General features: G+C 40.6%; 1 protein-coding gene across 7 annotated transcripts in view; it reads right to left on the bottom strand.

Annotated features, from left to right (window-relative positions):
- LOC117483427 (CMRF35-like molecule 9) overlaps positions 1-22,481 on the bottom strand; it is a 35,848-nt gene that overhangs the window by 7,771 nt on the left and 5,596 nt on the right. Inside the window, exons 4-9 of one of the 7 annotated variants that reach the window (XR_004555979.1) lie at positions 9,762-9,997; positions 4,546-4,570; positions 4,374-4,472; positions 4,262-4,299; positions 4,074-4,180; positions 3,123-3,717 (exon numbers count right to left, since the gene is read on the bottom strand). Coding sequence is in view for 4 of the 7 variants with exons in the window: in XM_034131766.1 (XP_033987657.1) it covers positions 4,262-4,299; positions 4,374-4,472; positions 4,546-4,674; positions 5,102-5,272 (437 nt within the window). In the remaining 3 variants the exon portion in view is untranslated. Of the gene's footprint in view, positions 1-3,122; positions 3,718-4,073; positions 4,181-4,261; positions 4,300-4,373; positions 4,473-4,545; positions 4,675-5,101; positions 5,273-9,761; positions 9,998-22,481 lie in introns of those variants that run through there. The other 6 variants (XR_004555980.1, XM_034131764.1, XM_034131765.1 and 3 more) reach the window with 6 other exon arrangements.

Here is a 22,481-nt window from a genome sequence, read left to right as displayed (position 1 = left end):
TTTTCACTCAAACATTATTCATTATTTTTTGTACTGTATCATAAAGGGACACATATTTAACCTAACAGAGACCTCTAACAAGATGTGTGTGTGTATTTGCTCCATATTAGATAAATAAGATCCAAAACAAAGTGTATATTTTCTTCTCAAACTATTCTTAATATCGGAGGAGAGACGACACTCTGGAGCTTCTGTTGTTTTTGCACTTTGCCTCGTTGCTTCACAATCCTGACTCTTTATTTTATGACTTATAAGTACATGGGTAATAATAATATTTTTCTACAATAAATGTGTGAAGTATGATATTGTATATTAAAAACTGACAGAGTCACTGAAGTTAATGTATTGCTCTTAATCCTCCAGATGAAGAATCATACTTTAAACAGTCAAACATAATTAAGATCATTAAAAATATGATTCTTCTTCTTGAGGTTTCACATCAACGTTCTTCCACTGATGTTTTTTCTCTCGTGTGTGTGTTTCTCTAAAGTGTGTGTTGTGTTTTGGAGTCTGGGTTCATCTGCACTGCAGTGTTGGAGCAGGAGAGCCTAATGGGGTGCACACAGAAAGCACATTTTGTAAGATGCAGAAATATTAAATGTACACGTTTGTAGCTCATTCGCTAAATTAATTTTAAAGACAGCGCTTTCAGTTTTCTCTCCTGCTCTGAATACAAAGTGAAGAAGAACTCATGCTTTACGATCTGCACTGAGAGCAGAGTCACATATTAAACTGTTGTTCTTTGAAAGGAAAAGTACATTTTAGCAATAAGCACAGAGCTTCCTTTGAATACATTTGATGCAATGCGAAAGACTTTGAAAGAAGCACTATAAAGGATAAATATAAGGCTCTGCTTGAGAGTAGAACGGCACACAATCTCCTAAAGTCGTCTTCTCTACATTAGAGATTTGTCATTTTGATTCTATGCAGCTTTTATACTGTCAGCTGACCTTCATCATCCTCCTCCTCCTCCTCTGTGAGTTTATCTGTAATGTGCCACATCAATAATTCATTTATTTAAACCTCACATGTTGTATTTTTATCAAGTCATTATTTTCTTCTTTGAGCACTGTACGTTTGTAAAAGGGAAATATTAACCAAGTGTTTGTCTTCCATTTCTAATCATTGTTGTTATTTACATTTTTTTTTTTATGGACAATAAAAGGGAATATTATTTATGCTGTTTTGGGTTTAGCTGTTGTCTTGTTTTGTGAAATAATTGAAAACAACAAAGATTAGACGAGAGTAGTTCATGTATAGTTGTGTTTGCTGTGTCTTGTAGCGGCCATATTGTCCCAAGCTGTTTATAGTGTAGTCAGTTACACAACATGACAACACAGAGCTGGAGGAGATTAGTGGATGGAAATATTTATTGTAACATTTAGTAAAAGATGAAGACCATAAACTGTTTAAACTGCCAATGTTCAATTCATGTCCAGTTTATTTTCATTAAACTATGGAAATGACTGCGTCTGTTCTAATTCATTCTTTTTGCCCAGTTATTTTTCTCTCACGTGTGTCTGCGTCTTTATAATTGGAAAGCGTCTGGAAGTTATATTTAATGACAACTGTTGACAGTTAAGTCTCAATTATGCTGAATGACTGTAACAGTTTAAACCCTAAATTATATCCCAATTATTGTGCGATAATTGTGGCAGAATAGTTTAAATGTATCTTGTTTCACCACAGGCGGTGCTTACACATTTATTTATGTTTAAAGTGGACCCATCATGCTATATTTGAATAATATATTGTAGGGCCATACCTATATAAAACATGTCTGTGAAGTTTTTTTTTCAAAATACCAAACAGATCATGCATTTTAGCCATGCCTCATTTCGCTCTATTTGCTGTATTCCAGCCCTGTTTTTGCAAGGGCTGATTCTGTGGCAAATGAGCTGCAGCTGACCACGCCCCCCTTCAAAGGAGGGGGGCGAGGCACGAGCATCATGTTACCATGCTGTTACCATGCCACGGCAACCTCTCATTCCCCTGATAGGTGGAGAGTTGCCATATAGGCGGAGCACCCCGTTTCTGACGTCAGAACAATTTCAAATCTGTATCAGTCTGTATCAGATCCGTTGCAGCCCCGTTTTTAGAGATTTGGGTATGGAGGAAAATAGAGAGGGTTGTGTTTTCTGACACTTGGTGAGTTCCCTGGAACACCGGGGACACATATTCATGTATAAAAGACGTACACAAGTGCATTTTGAATGATAGGTCCCCTTTAATACATTTTCCACAACGTTTGCAAAGACATCGTTATAACATACTTAACATTTCTTAATATACATTTTTATGGCATAAAATGACAATCCTACAAGGTAAAAAAATGAAAACGAATGCTAAAACAATTGTATTTTTTATGAAATACTACAATATATAATGTTTTGACATTGTTTAGGACAAACCAAGATGTTGCAGTATTTTTGCAAATGAAAGGACTTTGTCTTGATGATTTGTGTCAAAGGAAAAGCCAAAACATATAATATCAAAGAGAAACTTTTAAAATACAAAATTTGAAGAAAAAACAGGGATACGTAATAATATATTTGTACGTATTGTACTCTAACACTTTGTTATGATTTTCTATACTATGACATTTGAATAACACATAATTAACTATTATTGCTACTTAATTGATATGACATACTGTAATTTTATTACTTTTTCTATATTTATCAAAATCAGTCAACCGGGAGTGAAAATATGGAAACAACTATTTTTTATCCTGAAAAATGCCTCCTCCATTAACCCCAAAACCACTGCACAATTGTCCAATTCAGCCAAGCCATTTTTTTACTTGTTTCCCCTATAATGGTAATTCATGCTTATTAACGCAACATCTGCTTAATGTACAAATTGCCCAACATATGCAAGTTAGCACCCGGCAGTTTCTATGTGCTGGGGTCGGGACCCGTACTTTACACTTCTAACATAAAACTTTGGTGTACTCAACATTTCCAGGTTCACAGCAGCACTGTATTATTGTATAGGTCTTAAAGGATTTAATCTTATTTTATTAACCTAACATGCTTCAATAGCCATATTTATTTTTAAGTTGGTCTTTTTTATTTCTTAACCTTTTAACCTTTATTAGAATTATGGCATTTTTATTTCCATTATCTTCTTCTTTTTTTCTGTTGTACCAAAATGTTCACTTTGTTTTGTGGGGTTTTATATTTTATATTATTGCATCGATTTAGTTGTCTTGTGTCTGAACTGTCAATATTTATTTATTATCATACATTTTACCTCCTTGTGTCTATTAACCTGATAAAATGTTATATTTTGCTGCATGCACCTTTTAAAGTTCTTAACAAATAATCTGAGGGGAAATATTTTTCTTTTTTTTCTTTGACTTGACATTTTGTAAAGCACTTTGAGCTGCATGTGTTGTATGAAAATTGCTATATAAATAAAGCTTTATTATTATTATTAATGTAGACTGTGTGAAACCCAAATAGCTTTTGTTTACTAATTAAAACCCTACAAATGAATTGAGTTGAAGCAGCATCTGATTTAGTTACAGGGGAGTAGAGAGGAGAAAAAGCGTCTTCTGCGTGTCCAAAGTCGTTTCTACCCAAAGGACGAAGTAGATGACGTTATCTGGATCACCACAGGGGGCGCTGTGGGGCGAGGACCCTGCACGGAGGGACACATCCTCCTCAAAGCAGGTGAGTTTACGCAGGTGAGTTTACACAGGTCCTCTTCAGTCTGCAAGATAACAAAGAAAAGTTGATACCTTTAAGAGTTTACTTTCATGTTTTTTCACATGATCATCGTTTAAGCATGAGAGCTGCTTCGTGTGAAATGTTCATCTTTTTTTAAATATGGAAGTTCTTTCTCTCTGTTCACACATCTTAACTTCCTTCTCAAAAGAGTCATCGCTTTTGTCTTTAGAAATAACCCCACCCTGCACTGTTTCCTGTTTCTTAAGAAGGCAACAGGTTATACTGAGAAACAAACGCTGATGTTAAACTTTGACTTTACTCTAGTTATTTTAGCATTTGAAGTCCAAAGATACTGTTTTCTGAACTCAAAGCTTCAGTCATATCTCAGTGTTTGCTTACTGTCTTCTGAGAAGTGTCTGCAGTGGGAAGTGGAGAGAACAGACATTTCTATAGGAGGAGATCTGCTGCCTCTGTCCTCCTCTCTGACCTCCTCACACTCTGTTAGCCTGCAGGAAGTGAGGACAGGTTTGTATTCATATCAGCTGTTTGCACGAACATTACAAATGCTGAGATTTACTCAAACTCACCTCTGTGACATTGACATACTCAGCTTCATCAGCAGTTTCTAAAAGACATCACATTCAGAAGATTAGGTCCAAACGATTGCTTTTGTTATGTGTTTGTTTCCTGTAAACTCACCTCTGGGTTTCCTGGCCCTCTTCCAGCAGAATATCAGCACAGACGCTGAGAGTACGATGAACATGACGACCAGAGTCAGACGCACATACAGCACCACACCTGAGAGCAGAACAACACTTTGTTTACTCTGATACTTCCTGGTCCATAAACACAAACAACAAACTAAAAGTACCGTGACCATCTGAAGCTGTCTGTCCCTGTTGAGAGACAAAGAGACCCTTTGTGGTGGTCAGTGTGGAGGCTGATGGGGATGATGTTGAAAACGGTCGGGGAGTCACTTCTGGTTTTGAAGATGTTGGAGCTGTGCACAAAAAGAAAACCCAATGAAACAGAAATCAGATACTGATTGAACAAAGAACGCTAAGATGTCATTGAAATAAAATGTATCTGCAAATGCATCAGAGCACATGTGTTTGGTGCAACAATATTTAAATAACCTATAATGTTTGTGGTGGATATCTACGGAAGAGGATTAGGGCCACATGAAAAAGAAAAAGGGGGGATGTGAACAAATCAGTATTCTGACTTTTTTCTCAGAATTCTGGTGGCCCTAATCCTCTTCCGTAGATATCAGATATTTAGCAGATTATATTTAGTTTAGTTTTTTAATAGGAGCATTTTAAAATATACAGCTCTTAATATAACTGTAACACTAAACATATTCGGTTATTTGGAACAGCAGCGGAGGTTCGTGAACAGATCAATCAAAACTCCCGGAAGAAACTCACCATCTTTAACTCTGATCTCAAAGTCCTGGTGTGAGCCAGGGAAAAGTACAGATCTGTCCAGACCACATTGGTACCGTCCTGCGTCAGACTTGGTCAGCTTTGTGATGCTCATATACAGAACTGTTTCACTTACTGGAAAAGATCCTTCCACATATCTGATGCTGTATCGGCCTCTCTGTTCTGAGTCTCCGGTCGTTTCTACCAGAATGTTTCCTTCTTCACATTTTCCCTTACAGAACATCTTCCTTCTTCCAGAGAAAGGAAAGGAGCATGCAACTGTGAAGTTTGTTCCTTCAGTTTCTGTACGGTCGAGGTTTTGTGCGTTGGTGAGCCCACTGTTTCCATCCCTCAGTGCTGTTGAAAAGACGAGTGAATATTTACTATATTCCTTTAATACACTGCAGTCTGATGAACAACATTTCCTGCTTCACATTTCCTAAGATTTAAATATATTTTAGATTGTCCAAAAATGTTGTTAACATTATCAAATGTAATATTTTGCAGTAAATTTGATAATGATTTGTTTTAAGTGATTTATAATTGTTATAAATGGAGGAGAGATGGTGCCTTTATTACTACTTTTACCCCTCCCACGATTACAAAATGTTCATTAACTCTCTGTCCAATACATTTAGGTGAATCAAATCCTGCTTTTTATTGGTTGCCAAAAATATTTAATTTAATACAGTGCTGCATTTTAGCTTTTTTATTCATAGTCAGCGGCAGGGACAAAATAAAATGTATCAACATGTCATAATAAAGTCTGCAAATAAGGTTTATAATTTCATAATTTAGCAGTTCTCGTGAAAATGACTGGTCGCCTCTCTGCATGTGAAACATTATGATGCGTTTGTTACTGGTTTTAATCAAATGAACTAAGTGGGTTAGCAAAGGTAAAGTTAATGAAAGAAAGGCCTTGAGGAACTGAAATTACTGCTAAGATTTATTTTGGTTGCAACTTGTGGTTATTACTCAACAGTCGGTCTGATGAAACAGGAAATAACGTTACCAATCAGCAGACTAAACCCAGCAAGAAGCAACTATAAACCCAAAGAAGCAGTACAGAAGAACAATGGTTGATTGCAGATTGTCGAGCTGAAACACAAAGGCTTGTTTCTATTTTCAGGGACTAACTCATATTTGTAATGAACTACTTTTTTTAAAGAGACTCTCTGTGTTAATCCACAGAAACCAACAACAGGTTTTTGGACTGATATGAGACGATGCACTCACCAGACAGTGCAGTGCAAACTTTAAATATAAATACAAAAAACAAATAAAGTAAAAATAAAAGAGAGACTGATAGAAATATTTAGTTAATTTACTCACTGAGGAAGAAGAAGCAGATCAAAGTGTGCCGGACGTTCATGTCTGATGGTTTACTGCTGTCTCTCTTCTGTCTTCAGGAACTGCTTTACTTCTCTAAATGATGAGAGTCCTCCTCCAAACACTCTGAACTCTAGTTTCTCATGCCAATAAGTTCATTTTTTGTGTATCATTAAAAAATGTAAATAGACTTTGTTGTAACTTCATGTCAATCATAACATGTTGTGTTAGTGTTTTGTAAAATAACGTGTATGACTATCATATCAACTCGTTTTCGTCCAATCAGACCATTTTCTTTCTTTTTTCAAATCTACCAGGTTACTAGCTTCAATTACAACATTTCTTGTTTGAAAAATACATAATGTTGTATTTATAAAACTTGCTATAAACAACATCTTTAAACACATCACCATTTTTCTTAATTTGTTTATTTTGTATTTATTTTTTAAATCATTCCTTTAATATAAATCATTTAAAAGTTATGCATCTTTTTTTCCACATAAGTCGTGCTAGGAGGTAAAGCATGAACAATGAAGAAATGTCTGCTGCATGTCATCCCCTCTCTCTTCAATATATCTGTCTATACATGTAACACAAAGCCAAATTCTTAAAAAAATAATCTTTAAATAAATGTATATATTTACATATGTGTGTGTAAATCACTACTGACAGGTTTTTCTATTTGTCAGGCCATTGTTTTGATAATGGTTAGAGCTATCACATGAACACATCAAATATAGTCTTGAAACACACCACAGGGGGCGCTGTGGAGCGAGGAAGCTGTAATGTTGGGAAACCTCTGAGCCGGTGGGTTTACTTGAGTCATCGTCAGTCTGCAAGAAATAAAATAAATGTTTTCAAAATCAAAATAAAATTGAATATGGAAGTTCTTTCTCTCTGTTCACAAATCTGACCTCCCTTCTCAAAAGATCGAACGCTTGTGGTTTTGAACAGATTTTGGAGTTGTCACATGAGCATCATTTCAGCTTTGAAGCTGCTTCATGTAAAAGGTTTCTTAAACATGGAACTTTAAAACAGCATTTCTCTTGCTTTACAATTGAGTCACATTAATGACTTAATCCTCAAAAGAACTGAAACTTGTGGCTATAAAAATAACCCTACACTGGCTTGGTTCCTGTTTCTTAGAAGGCAGCAGGATACTACAACATGTACTGATGTTTAACCATTTTTAGAACACTTTTTTTTAAATGTGTCTCACAAAGAAGAAAGATGTCTCAGAGTTGCTTACTGTCTTCTGAGAAGTGTCTGTAGTGGGAAATGGAGAGAACAGACATTTCTACAGGAGGAGATCTGCTCCCTCTGTCCTCCTCTCTGACCTCCTCACACTCTCTGTCAGCCTGCAGGAAGTGAGGACAGGTTTGTATTCATATCCAACACATTCTCACTCCCAACTCGGCCTATGTTGACGTTATGTCAGGGTCCCTGTTGTCACTTTCAAGGCAAGGGGGGGCCCTTTAGCGTCAAATTTAAACTTTCGGGATGTCCATAGACTTCTATAGAGCTCCCTGAACGTTGGTAGTAGACGAGTTGAGATCGCGGAGAAATGCTCTCGGCAGATCCATTCTCACAGCGTTTATCAACCTTTTTCTTACTCAATATCAAGCCACACTTATTCTTTTTACGTCTTTATTTTAATTGAATAATGTCGGACTTTTGTTGCTGTCAGTTATAGGGCATTACAATACATCTATCGATATGTGTGTACCTCCATCATTGAATTGTCATATTCTGCACATTTCTTATTCTATCTACATACATCTTATAAGAGTATAATTAATATGTATAATACCAGTTAAAATAAGTGCTTCAACATAGTTAACATTGCAGGAAAGTTGATTGTCAAGTCCCAAAACAAACTATGCAATATATTAGACGTTAAGTACTTTGTCAGGCTTAATATTTATCTGTAGATACCCCCAAAGCTTTTTTCTTATTTAAAAGAAGACCTTAACCTAAAGTATTCTTTAATGTTTGAATAAAGCCTTATTAGTTTGTCTGTTTTGCACATCCTCATATTAATATCTTTGTACATCCGGCACTAAACTGTTTTATTGAAGAGATCACAACAGTATCTTCTTGATATTTTCTGTTCAATATTTCTATCATTGACCTTCTACTTTCCCCCTAATGTGTATCTACTCTAATATTTGTATGTTTTCATCGAATATAACATATCAACAAAAAAAATCAATAACGTGCTTTACCCACTAGGCGGGTTAAAAAACTGTCAAGTTTACAGTGTTAACACAATAAAATATACTGCTGTTTCCAGTTTAGTTTATGATGGATGTATTTTATTATACACACATATATTGTTTTTATATTTGTAACACCAAACCGACAGAAAAGATGATCTTAACATGACCCAGTGGTCTAGTTAATACAAAATATATTATCAAACATAATATTAAAATGAACTCTTATTTTAAAAATACAGCTTCCTGTGTTCGAATGAGCTGCTCTGACTGTCGGTCCTGACGGACTCCAAAAGTCCGACATTATACAATCAAACAAATAAATAAACACAAGGATAATTGTGTCTTATTGTTGAGCAAATAACAGTGTGTGGTTTAGAAAAGAATACAAAATTAGAAGGAAAAAACGATGAAACAATACAGATTTCAGTTTTCTGAGCCCCCACTCTCTCCCTAACTGACAGCAACAAAAGTCCTACATTATTCAATTAAAATAAAGAAGTACAAACAATAAGGGTGGCTTGATATTGAGTAAGAAAAAGGTTGATAAACACTGTGAGAATGGATCTGCGGAGAGCATTTCTCCGCGATCCCAACTCGTCTATTACCAACGTTCAGGGAGCTCTATGCAAGTCAATGGGGACTCCCTGATAGTTGAATATTGACGCTAAAGGGCCCCCACTGCGTTTGATAGTGACGCCAAGGGATCCTGACATAACGTCAACATAGGCTGAGTTGGGAGTGAGAATGTGTTGTCATATCAGCTGTTTGCACAAACATAAAAAATGCTGAGATGTACCCAAACTCACCTCTGTGACATTGACATGCTCAGCCTCATCAGCAGTTTCTAAAATACATCACATTCAGAAGATTAGGTCCAAACGATTGCTTTTGTTATACGTTTGTTTCCTGTAAACTCGCCTCTGGGTTTCCTGGCCCTCTTCCAGCAGAATATCAGCACAGATGCTGAGAGTACGATGAAAATGACGACCAGAATCAGACGCACATACAGCACCACACCTGAGAGCAGAAGAACACTTTGTTTACTCTGATACTTCCTGGTCCATAAACACAAACAACTAACTAAAAGTACCGTGACCATCTGAAGCTGTTGGTCCCTGTTGAGGCTGCGTGGTGCGTTCAGGGGAGGCTGATGATGGTACGGAGCTTAAACTCTGCGTGGTGCGTTCAGGGGAGGCTGATGAAGGTACGGAGCTTAAACTCTGCGTGGTGCGTTCAGGGGAGGCTGATGAAGGTATGGAGCTCAGACTCTGAGTGGTGGTCAGTGTGGAGGCTGATGGGGATGATGTTGAAAACGGTCGGGGAGTCACTTCTGGTTTTGAAGATGTTGGAGCTGTGAAACAAAAAGAAAACACAATGAAACAGAAATCAGATACTGATTGGACAAAGAACGCTAAGATGTCATTGAAATAAAATGTATCTGCAAATGCATCAGAGCATTTCTAATCATGTACGGTAGCTAAATGCAGGAGGTAATGAATGTGTTTAAACAATATTTAAATAACCTATAATGTGTGTGGTGAATATCTACGGAAGAGGATTAGGGCCACATGAAAAAAAAATCTGAATTCTGAATCCTGACTTTTTTCTCAAAACAAAAAAATATATTTTGGGAGAAAAAGTCAGAATTCTGATTTGTTTTTTCTTATAATATTATGGAGGGGACATGGAGAAGAAAAAAAAATTGGTTGAAAAAATAAATGTTCTCGTAAAACTTTTCATTTAGCTCAATAGGCGCGTTCACACCGCAGTACTTTTCCCACTTTAGTTCCGATATAGTTCCGAAATGTTGCGTTCACACCAAAAAAATCCGGAACAAAAATTAGTTAATGAGAACCTTTTTACCCCCTTTTCCGTCAGTTTTTCGTCCCTGCTAGAGAGCAGGTACTTTCGTGGGAGAAAAAGGGTCCTATGTCTGATTGGCTGGGCGGATTGCAAACCACGCGCCGTAAAACTCCCAAAAGGTTTTGTGCAGCCGCCATTTTATTATCCTCGCATTAGCATTATTAGCATTAGCATTCGCCCAGCGCACAAACTCAGAGAGACTAACTTATGGCAACACAAAATAAAACATGGGAGCGGTGGAGATGAGGAGGTGTCGGCGTTCTGGCGATTTACTCGGAAGAACGCAATGAATTTTCTATGAGTATATATTTTCGGCGTTGCAGTTTGTAGACGGTCCCTAAGCACTCCTCTCTCTCCTCCAGCTGCAGATTGTGACCAATTCTTGAAGTTTAGCTCGGATGACGGCGCGTATCGAACTGTTCTGATAAAAACGACTCTGTAGCTCGTTGTCTACCTTGCTATTCTGTAAAGTCATGTTGTTTGTATTTTTACAACGTTATGTTCATGAGTTATTGATCCGCAAAATTCGAATCTGTCAATAACTCAGCTCAGAGTATGCTTTGCGACGTGCATGTCCCCTCGCTCTGAGTGTTCTCTTGAGGTGTCTTTCACTTATGTGAAACCCGTGCCTATTGCCAAGCACTGATGTTATTTATATTTTAGGCCAAGCTCAAAGTAAAAATCGATGAACCGCTCCATTGTTGTGATTTCTGTGTTGCCGAACTGACCCGGAAGTACATTGAGCTAAATTAATTTTAATTTTTTTTATAACCGATTTTTTTTTGTCGACTAGAATTCAGACTTTTGTCTCAGAACTAAAAACAAATAAATTTATATATTTTTCACATCCCCACATTTTTTTTGTCATGTGGCCCTAATCCTCTTCCGTAGTTATCATATATTTGGCAGATTACATTTTGTTTTGTTTTTTAATAGGAGCCTTTTAAAATATGCAGCTCTTAACCCTTTCACGCATAGAGGTCACTACAGTGGACAGCTATTCAAAAGGTGTTTTCTTGTATATGCATGTTTTTTTTTGCATAGTTGCACCATCAGCCACTACATAGGACCCTATTGCATCATCCCATACACTGCCACTCAGTGGAAAGTCAGTGAAAGTGCATGATAAATATCTCTAAACCAAGATGAACGACAGAAAGCCAGATGGACCAAGTCACCTGCCGATATCCTGCCAATCCTTTCATGGAAAGCGCTCCCTGCAGATATAAAACATTTGGTGACATCAAGTAACAACTAAGGAATGATATAATTCATAAATTGTCAAAGTATTGATTTTATGTTTGCAGGAAATCATGATTATTCGCCTGTCCACTACAGTGGACGTCATGCATCACTGGCTATATTTCAACTAAACTTCATACTGTTACTGCTACTGTTCTTCTTGAAAATACTTAATTTGCAATATCTTTTTGGGCCTTAAATATATATACTTAAAGTGGACCTATCATGCTACAATAATATAGTGTAGGACCATACCTATATAAGGCATATTTATACTTTTTTTTTTTCAAAATACCAAACAGATCATGCATTTTAGCCATGCCTCATTTCGCTCAGTTTGCACTTTTTTAGCCCTGTTTCTGCAAGGGCTGATTCTGTGAGAACAGCACCACCTACAGGCCTGGCATATGTACTACAGCTTCTCCAGCGCTTTCGAACGGCAATGGCCGTGGCTGTCTCCTCCTGATTGGTGGAGTTGGCCCAATAGCCGTAGCGCTACCGTCCTGACGTCAGGACAGTGTTCAAATCTGGATCAGTTTTTATCAGATCCGTTGCAGCCCCTTTTTTAGAGATTTGGGTATGGAGGAAAATAGAGAGGGTTGTGTTTTCTGACACTTGGTGAGTTCCCTGAAACACCGGGGACACATATTCATGTATAAAAGACGTACAAAAGTGCATTTTGCATGATAGGTCCCCTTTAAGTTATTATAATGTAATTTTAAGTTTGCACATCTTTATTTATCATTTTTTCCAAATGTAAAAGTTTTCAGTTTAGACTTTAACGCAAACTGTCCAAAAAATGTTTTATATGTCCACCTGAGTGGACCTAAATTTGAAAAAACTAGATAAAAAAAAACTAAAGTTAAAATCTTGTTTTTAATGCCCCAAGAGCAATAAAAAACACTTGGTAAAAAAAATCCTGAGTGAGGCTTTCATAATTCATGCATGAAAGGTAACTGTATAACATGTTGGGTTATTTGAAACAGCAGCAACTGGGAGGAGTTATATCCAAAACTCCCAGAAACTCACCATCTGTAACTCTGATCTCAAAGTCCTGGTATGAGTCAGGGAGAGGAAAAGATCTGTCCAGACCACATTGGTACCGTCCTGCATCAGACTTAGTCAGCTTTGTGATGCTCACATACAGAATTGCGTTAGATAATACAGACCCTTCCACATATCTGATGCTGTATCTGCCTCTCTGAGCTGAGTCTCCGGTCGTTTCTACCAGAATGTTTCCTTCTTCACATTTTCCCTTACAGAACATCTTCCTTCCTCCAGAGAAAGTAAAGGAGCATGCAACTGTGATGTTTCCTCCTTCAGTTTCTGTACGGTCGAGGTGTTGTGCGTTGGTGAGACCACTGTTTCCATCCCTCAGTGCTGTTGAAAAGATGTGCAGTCAATATTTAACATATTCCTGTCATACACTGCAGTCTGATGAACAACATCTCCTGCTTCACATTTCCAAAGATCAAGATTTAAATATATTTTAGGTTGTCCAGAAATGTTGATAACATTATAAAATGTAATATTTTGCAGTAAATTTGATAATGATTTGTTTTAAGTGATTTATAATTGTTATAAATGGAGGAGAGATGGTGCCTTTATTACTACTTTTACCCCTCCCATGATTACAAAATGTTCATCTGTCCAATACATTTAGGTGAATAAAATCCTGCTTTTTATTGGTTGCCAAAAATATTTCATTTAATACAGTGCTGCATTTTGCTTCTTTTTTTCATAGTCAGCGGCAGGAACCATCCTCTGCTAATTGCAGAGGTGGGACCAAGTCATTGTTTTGCAAGTCCGAGTCAAGTCTCAAGTCTTTGCGCTCAAGTCCGAGTCAAGTCTCAAGTCTTTGTGCTCAAGTCCAAGTCAAGTCTCAAGTCAGGATGGGCAAGTTCAAGTCAAGTCCAAGTCCTAAACTTTGACAAAACGAGTCTTAAACAAGTCATTATGTGCTTTTCACCAAATGTAATGACATCGATCAACAGAATAATACTTAATAATCAAACTGCTCTTTATTAGTCACATTAATACTGTAATAATCTATTTTCTCTCTGCTGGTAAAGTAACGTGTTTTCTTCTATTGTAAGAGGGATCAGTAATGTATAAAACTCCCCCATTACTTGGACTATTCCTTGCACCCCCTAACATAGGCCCGAATGGTTTCAACCATGTTGCAGTACTAACGTGCACTTGTTGTCGTAGCAGGATCACACGGACACTAGTAGCATCGGACAATTGAGAGTGTTGTTAATTTTGTGTGTTGTGGACATGCGTGTGCGTGCATGAAAATGTAAGTGCATATATTCTTGCCTAGTTCTGTTATTTGTGGGTTAATGTTCATAATACAGAGCTTACTCTGCAATAGAAGGCAGTTAGCAATAGCCGCTAACTTTGCCATGCTGACTATGGGACAGCACGAGGTGCGGCTGCACCAGGCATGCTCCCTCACACTGCATAATGAACAATGTTACGCCAAGTTGATGCAGGGGCCAATGTATGCAGTGTTCTTTATATTGTAGTCATTATAGAGACTTCATTGTGTGCATTCCTGTATGTTGTTCATGCGTGATTGTTTATAATAGTTAATTACTTTATGTAATAACGTGTCACTTCTATCGCCATTCTGTTGCGGCCTTTGGCCAATAGAGGGCAGCATAGGCCAGCTAATTGTGCCATTTCTTTATCCACTTAATTTACTGTGTAACAATGTCACTGGTCATTATCCCTCTATGATACATGTTTATTCATACCTGTTTATCTTTATATTACAGATACCACACCCATCCAATTACCATTACATGTACCATTCACTACCCTGGACAATTAATAAAGTACTTAAAATGGAACAGCCTGTGGAAAGCCGTTCTTCCTCACACGTCTGTCGCCGACACCTTCTAACAGAGGACAGGAAAATCTAGCTGCAGCACGACCCGTATATTTTGCACGCCGTGTTCTCAACAAATGGTCCTTCGAGCCGGAATGTGTTGACAGCTTTTCCTAATGGCGACATCACGACATCATGATGAGGAAGAGGAGCAAGGTGCTCGTCCTAGACGGACCCACAGGGTCCCAGGACATCTAGAGGACTATGTTCTGGCTCATCCACCCCAACGGCTTGTTCCCCCTACGTCAGAGTACATACAAAGCAGCTACGTTGACTATCAACCAGGGTTGAACTATCAAACATCCTCACCAGAACGACGCTGGACTGAAATGAGAGAAGACCATGAAACGGACAGATTACGCAGAATGGAACAGTGTGTATGGGATGTACAGCAGCAGGTCAGGATGTTACAGAGCACACTACAGATGTCGATGGAGCCCGGTAGGGGTACGCCACATGCTCACCAGCTTACGCCTGGACGTGCTGTTGGTCCGCCTCTCCTCTATTCAGACATCAGACGACCTGCAATCATCACTGATGAAGGCCGTGTGGATATGCCTCCACCTACATCACCTACCTCGATGCAGTCATTACCTGCTGTGTTCCACACATTGCCTCCAAATGTACATTCCTTCTCTTTCCAGCCACCTCGTCAGCATCAAGCATCCCTCCTCAGTCCATCACAAGCTCCAGTCCAACTGCCTCCTGGGTTTGTTTCCCCAGGACATCAAGTCCCCTCTCCTCAAATGCCTGTCCCAGCTATGCATCCCCCTCTGGTGCCACGGCCTGGATCGGCTCCAGCTGGCCTACCATATCCACCTCTGCTACAGCAACAGCAGTACAGGGAGCAGCAGCCTCCAGCACATTCAACTGCATGGCCATCACCTCCGTCTCCTGTTGTTTGGCAACCTGCTCCTCCTCAGGCACATCCAAATCCTATACAGGACCCACGGCACGGGCCTGCTATGATTCCCAGCATAAACTCACTTCCTTTGGGGCAGCCTCCTGTTCTCCAATCACAGCATCCCAGTCAGGCGGCTGGCCAACAGTATGCGTTTCCGCACTCAGCTCTCCATACGCATCTGCATGACTCTACTAGCTATCCAAACTCTTTTCTCCAGCCAGTTCATAATAATGTGCCTATGCACACTCAGTCCCAGCCAGCGGCACATATGCCAAACTTGATGGAGATGGCCATATCTTCCTCATATGGTATTCCGCGGCCCAAGCTAATCAGTTTCACGACTGGGAAAGAGAGTGATTTCCTGCTGCTGAAGAAAGGGCTAGATGGGGTATTAGGTCCACACTATCACCTGTCTGAAGACTATAAATTCCAAGTGCTGTTAGATCATCTCAAATTCCCCAGCGCTTTCCAAATAGCCAAGAGGTATGTCCATGACCCCATGCCATACACCAAGGCCATGCAGGCGCTGCAGCAACGCTATGGACAGCCCAGACAATTAGTGCAAGGTGAAATAAACACCATCCTTAATGCGCCTGCTGTGAAATATGGAGATGCAGGGAGCTTTGAGGACTTTGCTCTGTCAGTAAATAGCCTTGTTGGTCTGCTTAACAGCCTGGATGGAGCAGCTAAAAGTGAACTCTTGTGCGGCTCTCATGTGGATAGACTGCTTGCTAAACTCCCATCCTCATACAGGGACAGCTTTGCAGAGTATTGTTTAACAAAAGGCATTCTGCAGAGTGGCACTACTAACACCTACACACTCCCTGATCTTGCTGTGTGGTTAGAGAGGAAATCACAAGCAATCCAGATATCCAGGCGAGCTACAGAGAGCTACACTGCGGACAAGCCACATTCAGAGCACAAGCAGCAGAAACCATTCAAGCCCTCAAAACCTCAATCTTCAGTTTATTATGGCACTGATCGAGTCCCAGATAAGCGCTTTACTGACTCTAACACATCTTCTTCTGGGAAGAAAGAGACAACTAAAGACAAGAAAAGGGAAAGTTTCAAGCCCTTTTGTCCCTTCTGCAGTAGTACAGAGCACTATCTGAGCTCATGCCCGGACTTCAGCAAGCTGACATCCACACAAATAACAGCATGGATAAAGGACAATAAAAGATGCTGGAAGTGTGGCAGGGGGCATCAACCTGACAACTGCACTCTGAAGAAACCTTGTGCCACCTGCGGTGATCAGCATCTGCAGATTCTGCACGAGTCTATATCCAGCACAAATAAAAGTGTCCTTGCAGTGAGTACAGTATCCAGCGCCATCTACTTGGATCAAGTCACACACTCTGGCCGAGTGATGTTAAAGGTGGTGCCAGTGAAACTCCACAGTAAAGACAAAACACTATCCACACATGCTATCCTGGATGATGGGTCCGAAAGAACCATCATTCTCCAATCTGCAGTGCACTACCTGCAACTGGACGGGGCAGAGGAGTCCCTCAAACTTCGCACTATCAGGCAGGAAGTGTCTGAGCTGCAGGGAGCCTCTGTGTCATTTGATGTGTCAGCACCAGGATGCCCTCAGGTGAGACATTACATCAGCCATGCCTTCACTGCTAAAGAGCTAGACCTTGGTAAGCAATCCTGCCCAATGGATCTTCTACAGCAGAAGTATGCCCACCTTGGAAACATTCCAGTTAAAGCATTCAAAGGTGTACAACCTATGCTTCTGATAGGCTCAGACAACCCACAGCTTATCACTCCAACATCGCCTATCAGGATGGGGCCCCTAGGCAGCCCTGTCGCTGTAAAAACAAAGCTTGGTTGGGCTATACAGGGACCAGCTACTTTCCTCCATCAGCCCGCTGAAGCCACCTGTCTTCACACCTCATCATTCCCTCTTCCCTCTCAAGACCTGCGACACAGCGTCGAAAGACTATGGCAGCTAGATGTACTGCCATTTCGGCCTGAAAGAGAAGTCACTCGATCTAAGCAAGACAAAGAGGCCTTGGAGACACTGGGGGAAAAGACACTCCTGGATCTCTCTGCACCGAGTCAGGTGAACCAAGGCCCTGACTTCCTCAAACAGGCACCAGAATGTTGGCCTATTCAGCCTTCACAGAGAACAAGTGAGGAAAGTGAGTTAAAGAAGTCTGCATTCTGCGCTCACGTTGCCGTCAACATTTCCCCTCTGCCTATCACTGCACAACCCCAGACGTGGGCAGAATTGGTGCAAACCACATACCAGTCGGAACACGGAGCCAACGGCCCATCCATGTCAGCCTCACAGCGCTTAGACACCGAAGTTCAACTCCTGAGACAAGCACAGCTTGACAGCTTTCCGGAAGAGGTAAATTCTCTACAAACCGGGAAGGAAGTGAGGACAAGCAGCAAGCTGAGTAACCTGTCACCAGAATATGACGCCAGTCTGAGTCTCATCAGAGTAGGCGGACGTCTTCGCAGGGCAGAGAATCTAGCAGCTGACACTCTCCACCCCGTCTTGCTGTCACCTGATCATCCTACCACCCAGCTCATCATAAAGGATTATGACCACCGCCTACTGCATCCGGGCCCAGAGCGCGTCTTTGCAGAGCTGCGACGGATGTACTGGATACTGAAAGGCAGACAGGCAGTTCGTAAACATCAACGTCAGTGGCTGGAATGCAGAAAATGGCGTGGAAACCCTGTCGTCCCTAAAATGGCTGACCTTCCAGCCGCCAGGCTGCGTCTGCACCAGCCGCCATTCTGGTCCACGGGTGTCGACTGTTTCGGGCCCTTTAGCATCAAAATAGGCAGACGACAGGAAAAACGCTGGGGCATTATCTTCAAATGCCTCACTACCAGATGTGTTCACCTGGACCTGCTGGCCAGCATGGACACAGACTCTTTCCTTATGGCCCTGCGTCGCTTCATTTCACGACGAGGAAAGCCCTTTGAAATAATAAGTGACCAAGGTACAAACTTCAGAGGTGGAAACCGGGAGCTGCAAGAGGCTTTTGCTGCTCTGGAACCGTCTCTGCAAGAACAACTGAGCGAACAAAGTATCACTTTCCGCTTCAATCCCCCACTATCTCCACACTTCGGTGGCACCTGGGAGCGTGAGATTCGATCGGTCAAAGCTGCAATCCAGGTGATCCTAAAGGGTCAGATCGTGTCAGAGGAAGTGCTCCTCACCGTCCTCATCGAGGTGGAGGGAATCCTTAATTCAAAGCCACTCGGCTACGTATCATCTGACATCGCAGACGAGGATCCCATTACTCCAAATCTGCTGCTCATGGGGCGGCGAGATGCCTCTCTCCCTCAGGCAACATATGGCCCAGGAGAGCTTCTCGGCCGACGTAAATGGAGACACAGCCAAGTCATCGCAGACCAGTTTTGGACTCAGTTCACACAACGTTACCTCCCAAGCCTGCAGCAGCGTCAGAAATGGCAGCAGTCCACTCCGGATTTAACTGTGGGGCAAGTGGTAATGGTTGTAGACGCACAACTTCCACGTGCTCTTTGGCCTGTAGGCAGGGTTAAACAGGTGATGCCGAGCCCTGATGGAAGGATCAGGGTGGCAGACGTGTCTATAGGAAAGCACACCTATCGTCGTTCGGTCGCTAAGCTCATCATACTGCCGGAGATGCCTGCTGAGGATAATACATCATAGTCACAGGGATTTTTACTGGATCCTAATGTGCTGCACACATTAGGGGGCGGCTGTATAAAACTCCCCCATTACTTGGACTATTCCTTGCACCCCCTAACATAGGCCCGAATGGTTTCAACCATGTTGCAGTACTAACGTGCACTTGTTGTCGTAGCAGGATCACACGGACACTAGTAGCATCGGACAATTGAGAGTGTTGTTAATTTTGTGTGTTGTGGACATGCGTGTGCGTGCATGAAAATGTAAGTGCATATATTCTTACCTAGTTCTGTTATTTGTGGGTTAATGTTCATAATACAGAGCTTACTCTGCAATAGAAGGCAGTTAGCAATAGCCGCTAACTTTGCCATGCTGACTATGGGACAGCACGAGGTGCGGCTGCACCAGGCATGCTCCCTCACACTGCATAATGAACAATGTTACGCCAAGTTGATGCAGGGGCCAATGTATGCAGTGTTCTTTATATTGTAGTCATTATAGAGACTTCATTGTGTGCATTCCTGTATGTTGTTCATGCGTGATTGTTTATAATAGTTAATTACTTTATGTAATAACGTGTCACTTCTATCGCCATTCTGTTGCGGCCTTTGGCCAATAGAGGGCAGCATAGGCCAGCTAATTGTGCCATTTCTTTATCCACTTAATTTACTGTGTAACAATGTCACTGGTCATTATCCCTCTATGATACATGTTTATTCATACCTGTTTATCTTTATATTACAGATACCACACCCATCCAATTACCATTGCATGTACCATTCACTACCCTGGACAATTAATAAAGTACTTAAAATGGAACAGCCTGTGGAAAGCCGTTCTTCCTCACACGTCTGTCGCCGACACCTTCTAACAGAGGACAGGAAAATCTAGCTGCAGCACGACCCGTATATTTTGCACGCCGTGTTCTCAACAAGTAAGGTAAGGCTACCGTGATGGTTTGATTCAGAAGGAGTTTAATTGATAAGATCCCTGATGTTGAGGTAACCAGAATGTTTATTTCCACTGTGTACAGCCTGTTATAAGGGACCCACAATCTATTTTTATGCAAGGGATAATGTGCAGCGAGGCGTCTCTATGGGGAAAAGAACACCTGAATCTAGATCCCTCTGCAGGTGGTACTTTAAGTATATTTTGATGATAATACTTTTGTACTTTTACTTGTAACATTTTGAATGCAGGACTTTTTATTGTAACCGAGTATTCCTACACTCTGGTACTTTTACTCAAGTACAAGATCTGAACTTCTCCCACCTCTGACAATAAATCCTGAGTGGTTACCAAAACAAAACCCTGCTCTGAAGGTTATTTTCATTTTACAAATCCTCCACTCAGCTTTGCTTTCTCCAATATCATTGAAATGCAGCCAGATGCTGCTTCTTTTTTCGGTTTTCGCTAATTTCTTGACTTTTTCCGACGCGCTTGCATTTAAATCCGGCTCCCCGTCTCCCTGTCGCTCTGTGTAGCTGGCCTGTACCACTACACCTGCTGTCTTTGGAGCGTCTGCCCCCCACCCTTCTTTCACATAATGGTATGATCCTAGTGTGTCCTCACATGATTGGCCGCATGGTGGCCCAGCTAAATAAAGTCCCGCCCCTGCCTGCATGGATTCTCAGCAAGAGTTGCAGCAGCTGGAGATTCTGCTCTCCCCGACGGGAGTCTGCTCTTCTAACGGCAGCTCGCGATCGGCGTGTTGGAGACCTCTGAATTAAATTATCAAGTCACCTCAAGTCAGAAGGCTCAAGTCCAAGTCAAGTCCCGAGTCATTGGTGTTCAAGTCCAAGTCGAGTCGCAAGTGTTTTGTGATTTTGTCAAGTCGAGTCCAAAGTCATCAAATTGGTGACTCGAGTCTGACTCGAGTCCAAGTCATGTGACTCGAGTCCACACCTCTGGCTAATTGTAAAAGTTTTGATGCCCTTTAGCAAGGCACCGGACATCCCCCTTCCCCCCTCACTCCCATTGCTCCCCGGGCGCTGTACAATAGCTGCCCACTGCTCCCAGTACTAGACTCCTGGTACTAGGATGGGTTAAAAGCAGAGAACACATTTCACTGTGTGTGCTGTGTGCTCTGCATGTGTGACCAATTCTTCTTCTTCTTCAGGGACAAAATAAAATGTATCAAAAATGACTGGTCGCCTCTCTGCATGTGAAATGTTTTGGATGCGATTCTATCAACAGCTTCCAGTTTGTGAACTAAGCAGCTCCCAGATGTTTAATGGTTTAAATAAAAATAAACAAAGTGGGTTAGCAAAGATAAAGTTAATGAAAGAAAGGTCTTGAGGAACTGAAATGACTGCTAAGATTTATTTTGGAGATGATGCACTCACCAGACAGTGCAAACTTAAGCTGACCAAATATAAATTGAAAAAGGAAATAAAGTAAAAATAAAAGAGAAACTGATAGAAACATTTAGTTAATACTCACTGAGGAAGAAGAAGCAGATCAAAGTGTGCCGGACGTTCATGTTTGAGGTTCTGATGGTTTACCGCTGCCTCTCTTCCGTCTGCACAAACCAGGAAGTGCTTGATCTTAATCTAAAGGATGCAGTCCCTCTGCTCAAAATACATCCACCACTCTGAACTCTAATTTGTCCCGCATGAATCTTCAAGTGTATGTGTGATTTTACATTAAACTACACCTGGATGTAGGTTACTGCAGGATTAAGTAATACTTTTGTAAAAATAGTTAGAATTACTATAACATCTCTAGCTTATGACTCATGTGGCCATCATTGAGTCCTATGTTTCTGTTTTATTAATAGAAACATTGACAGGTTTGCACCCTCACAAACACATCTAGTTGTTCACATTTATTTAATAGTGTTTGTGTTTTAAGAGAATAAAAGAGAAAAAAAATGTGGCTCCAAAAAGATTCTTTAAACACAGCTTTTAGTGATTCACATTTTTTATTTTGTGATTCCTTTAACTGTTACACATTGATGCACCTTTTCTCCTCCATAATGCATGCTGTGAGAAATCTGTGAATATATTTCAAAACAGAAAAAGACATGCTTTAGTAAAACACATTTCAGGTCACACTGGAGAGACAAAACCAGCAGCTAAGAAATAGACGGCATTTTCAGAATACCCCGAGGGAGCGCTGTGAATTTACTCAACGTATCTTCATCCCGTAAGAGCAGCTTAGTCTTAAAGGCATCTTAAAAACATTGAATTACTTTATGTTGTTCATTTCCCTTTTCTTCTGCGTATAATTCACATGCTTACCATAACTTATTTAAATGTATCGCTGCATGATACAAACTAAAACTCATTGAT

The sequence above is a fragment of the Trematomus bernacchii genome, unplaced genomic scaffold, assembly GCF_902827165.1.
Source record: "Trematomus bernacchii unplaced genomic scaffold, fTreBer1.1, whole genome shotgun sequence".
Classification (NCBI taxonomy): Eukaryota; Metazoa; Chordata; class Actinopteri; order Perciformes; family Nototheniidae; genus Trematomus; species Trematomus bernacchii.
This window is presented reverse-complemented; position numbering and strand designations above follow the sequence as displayed.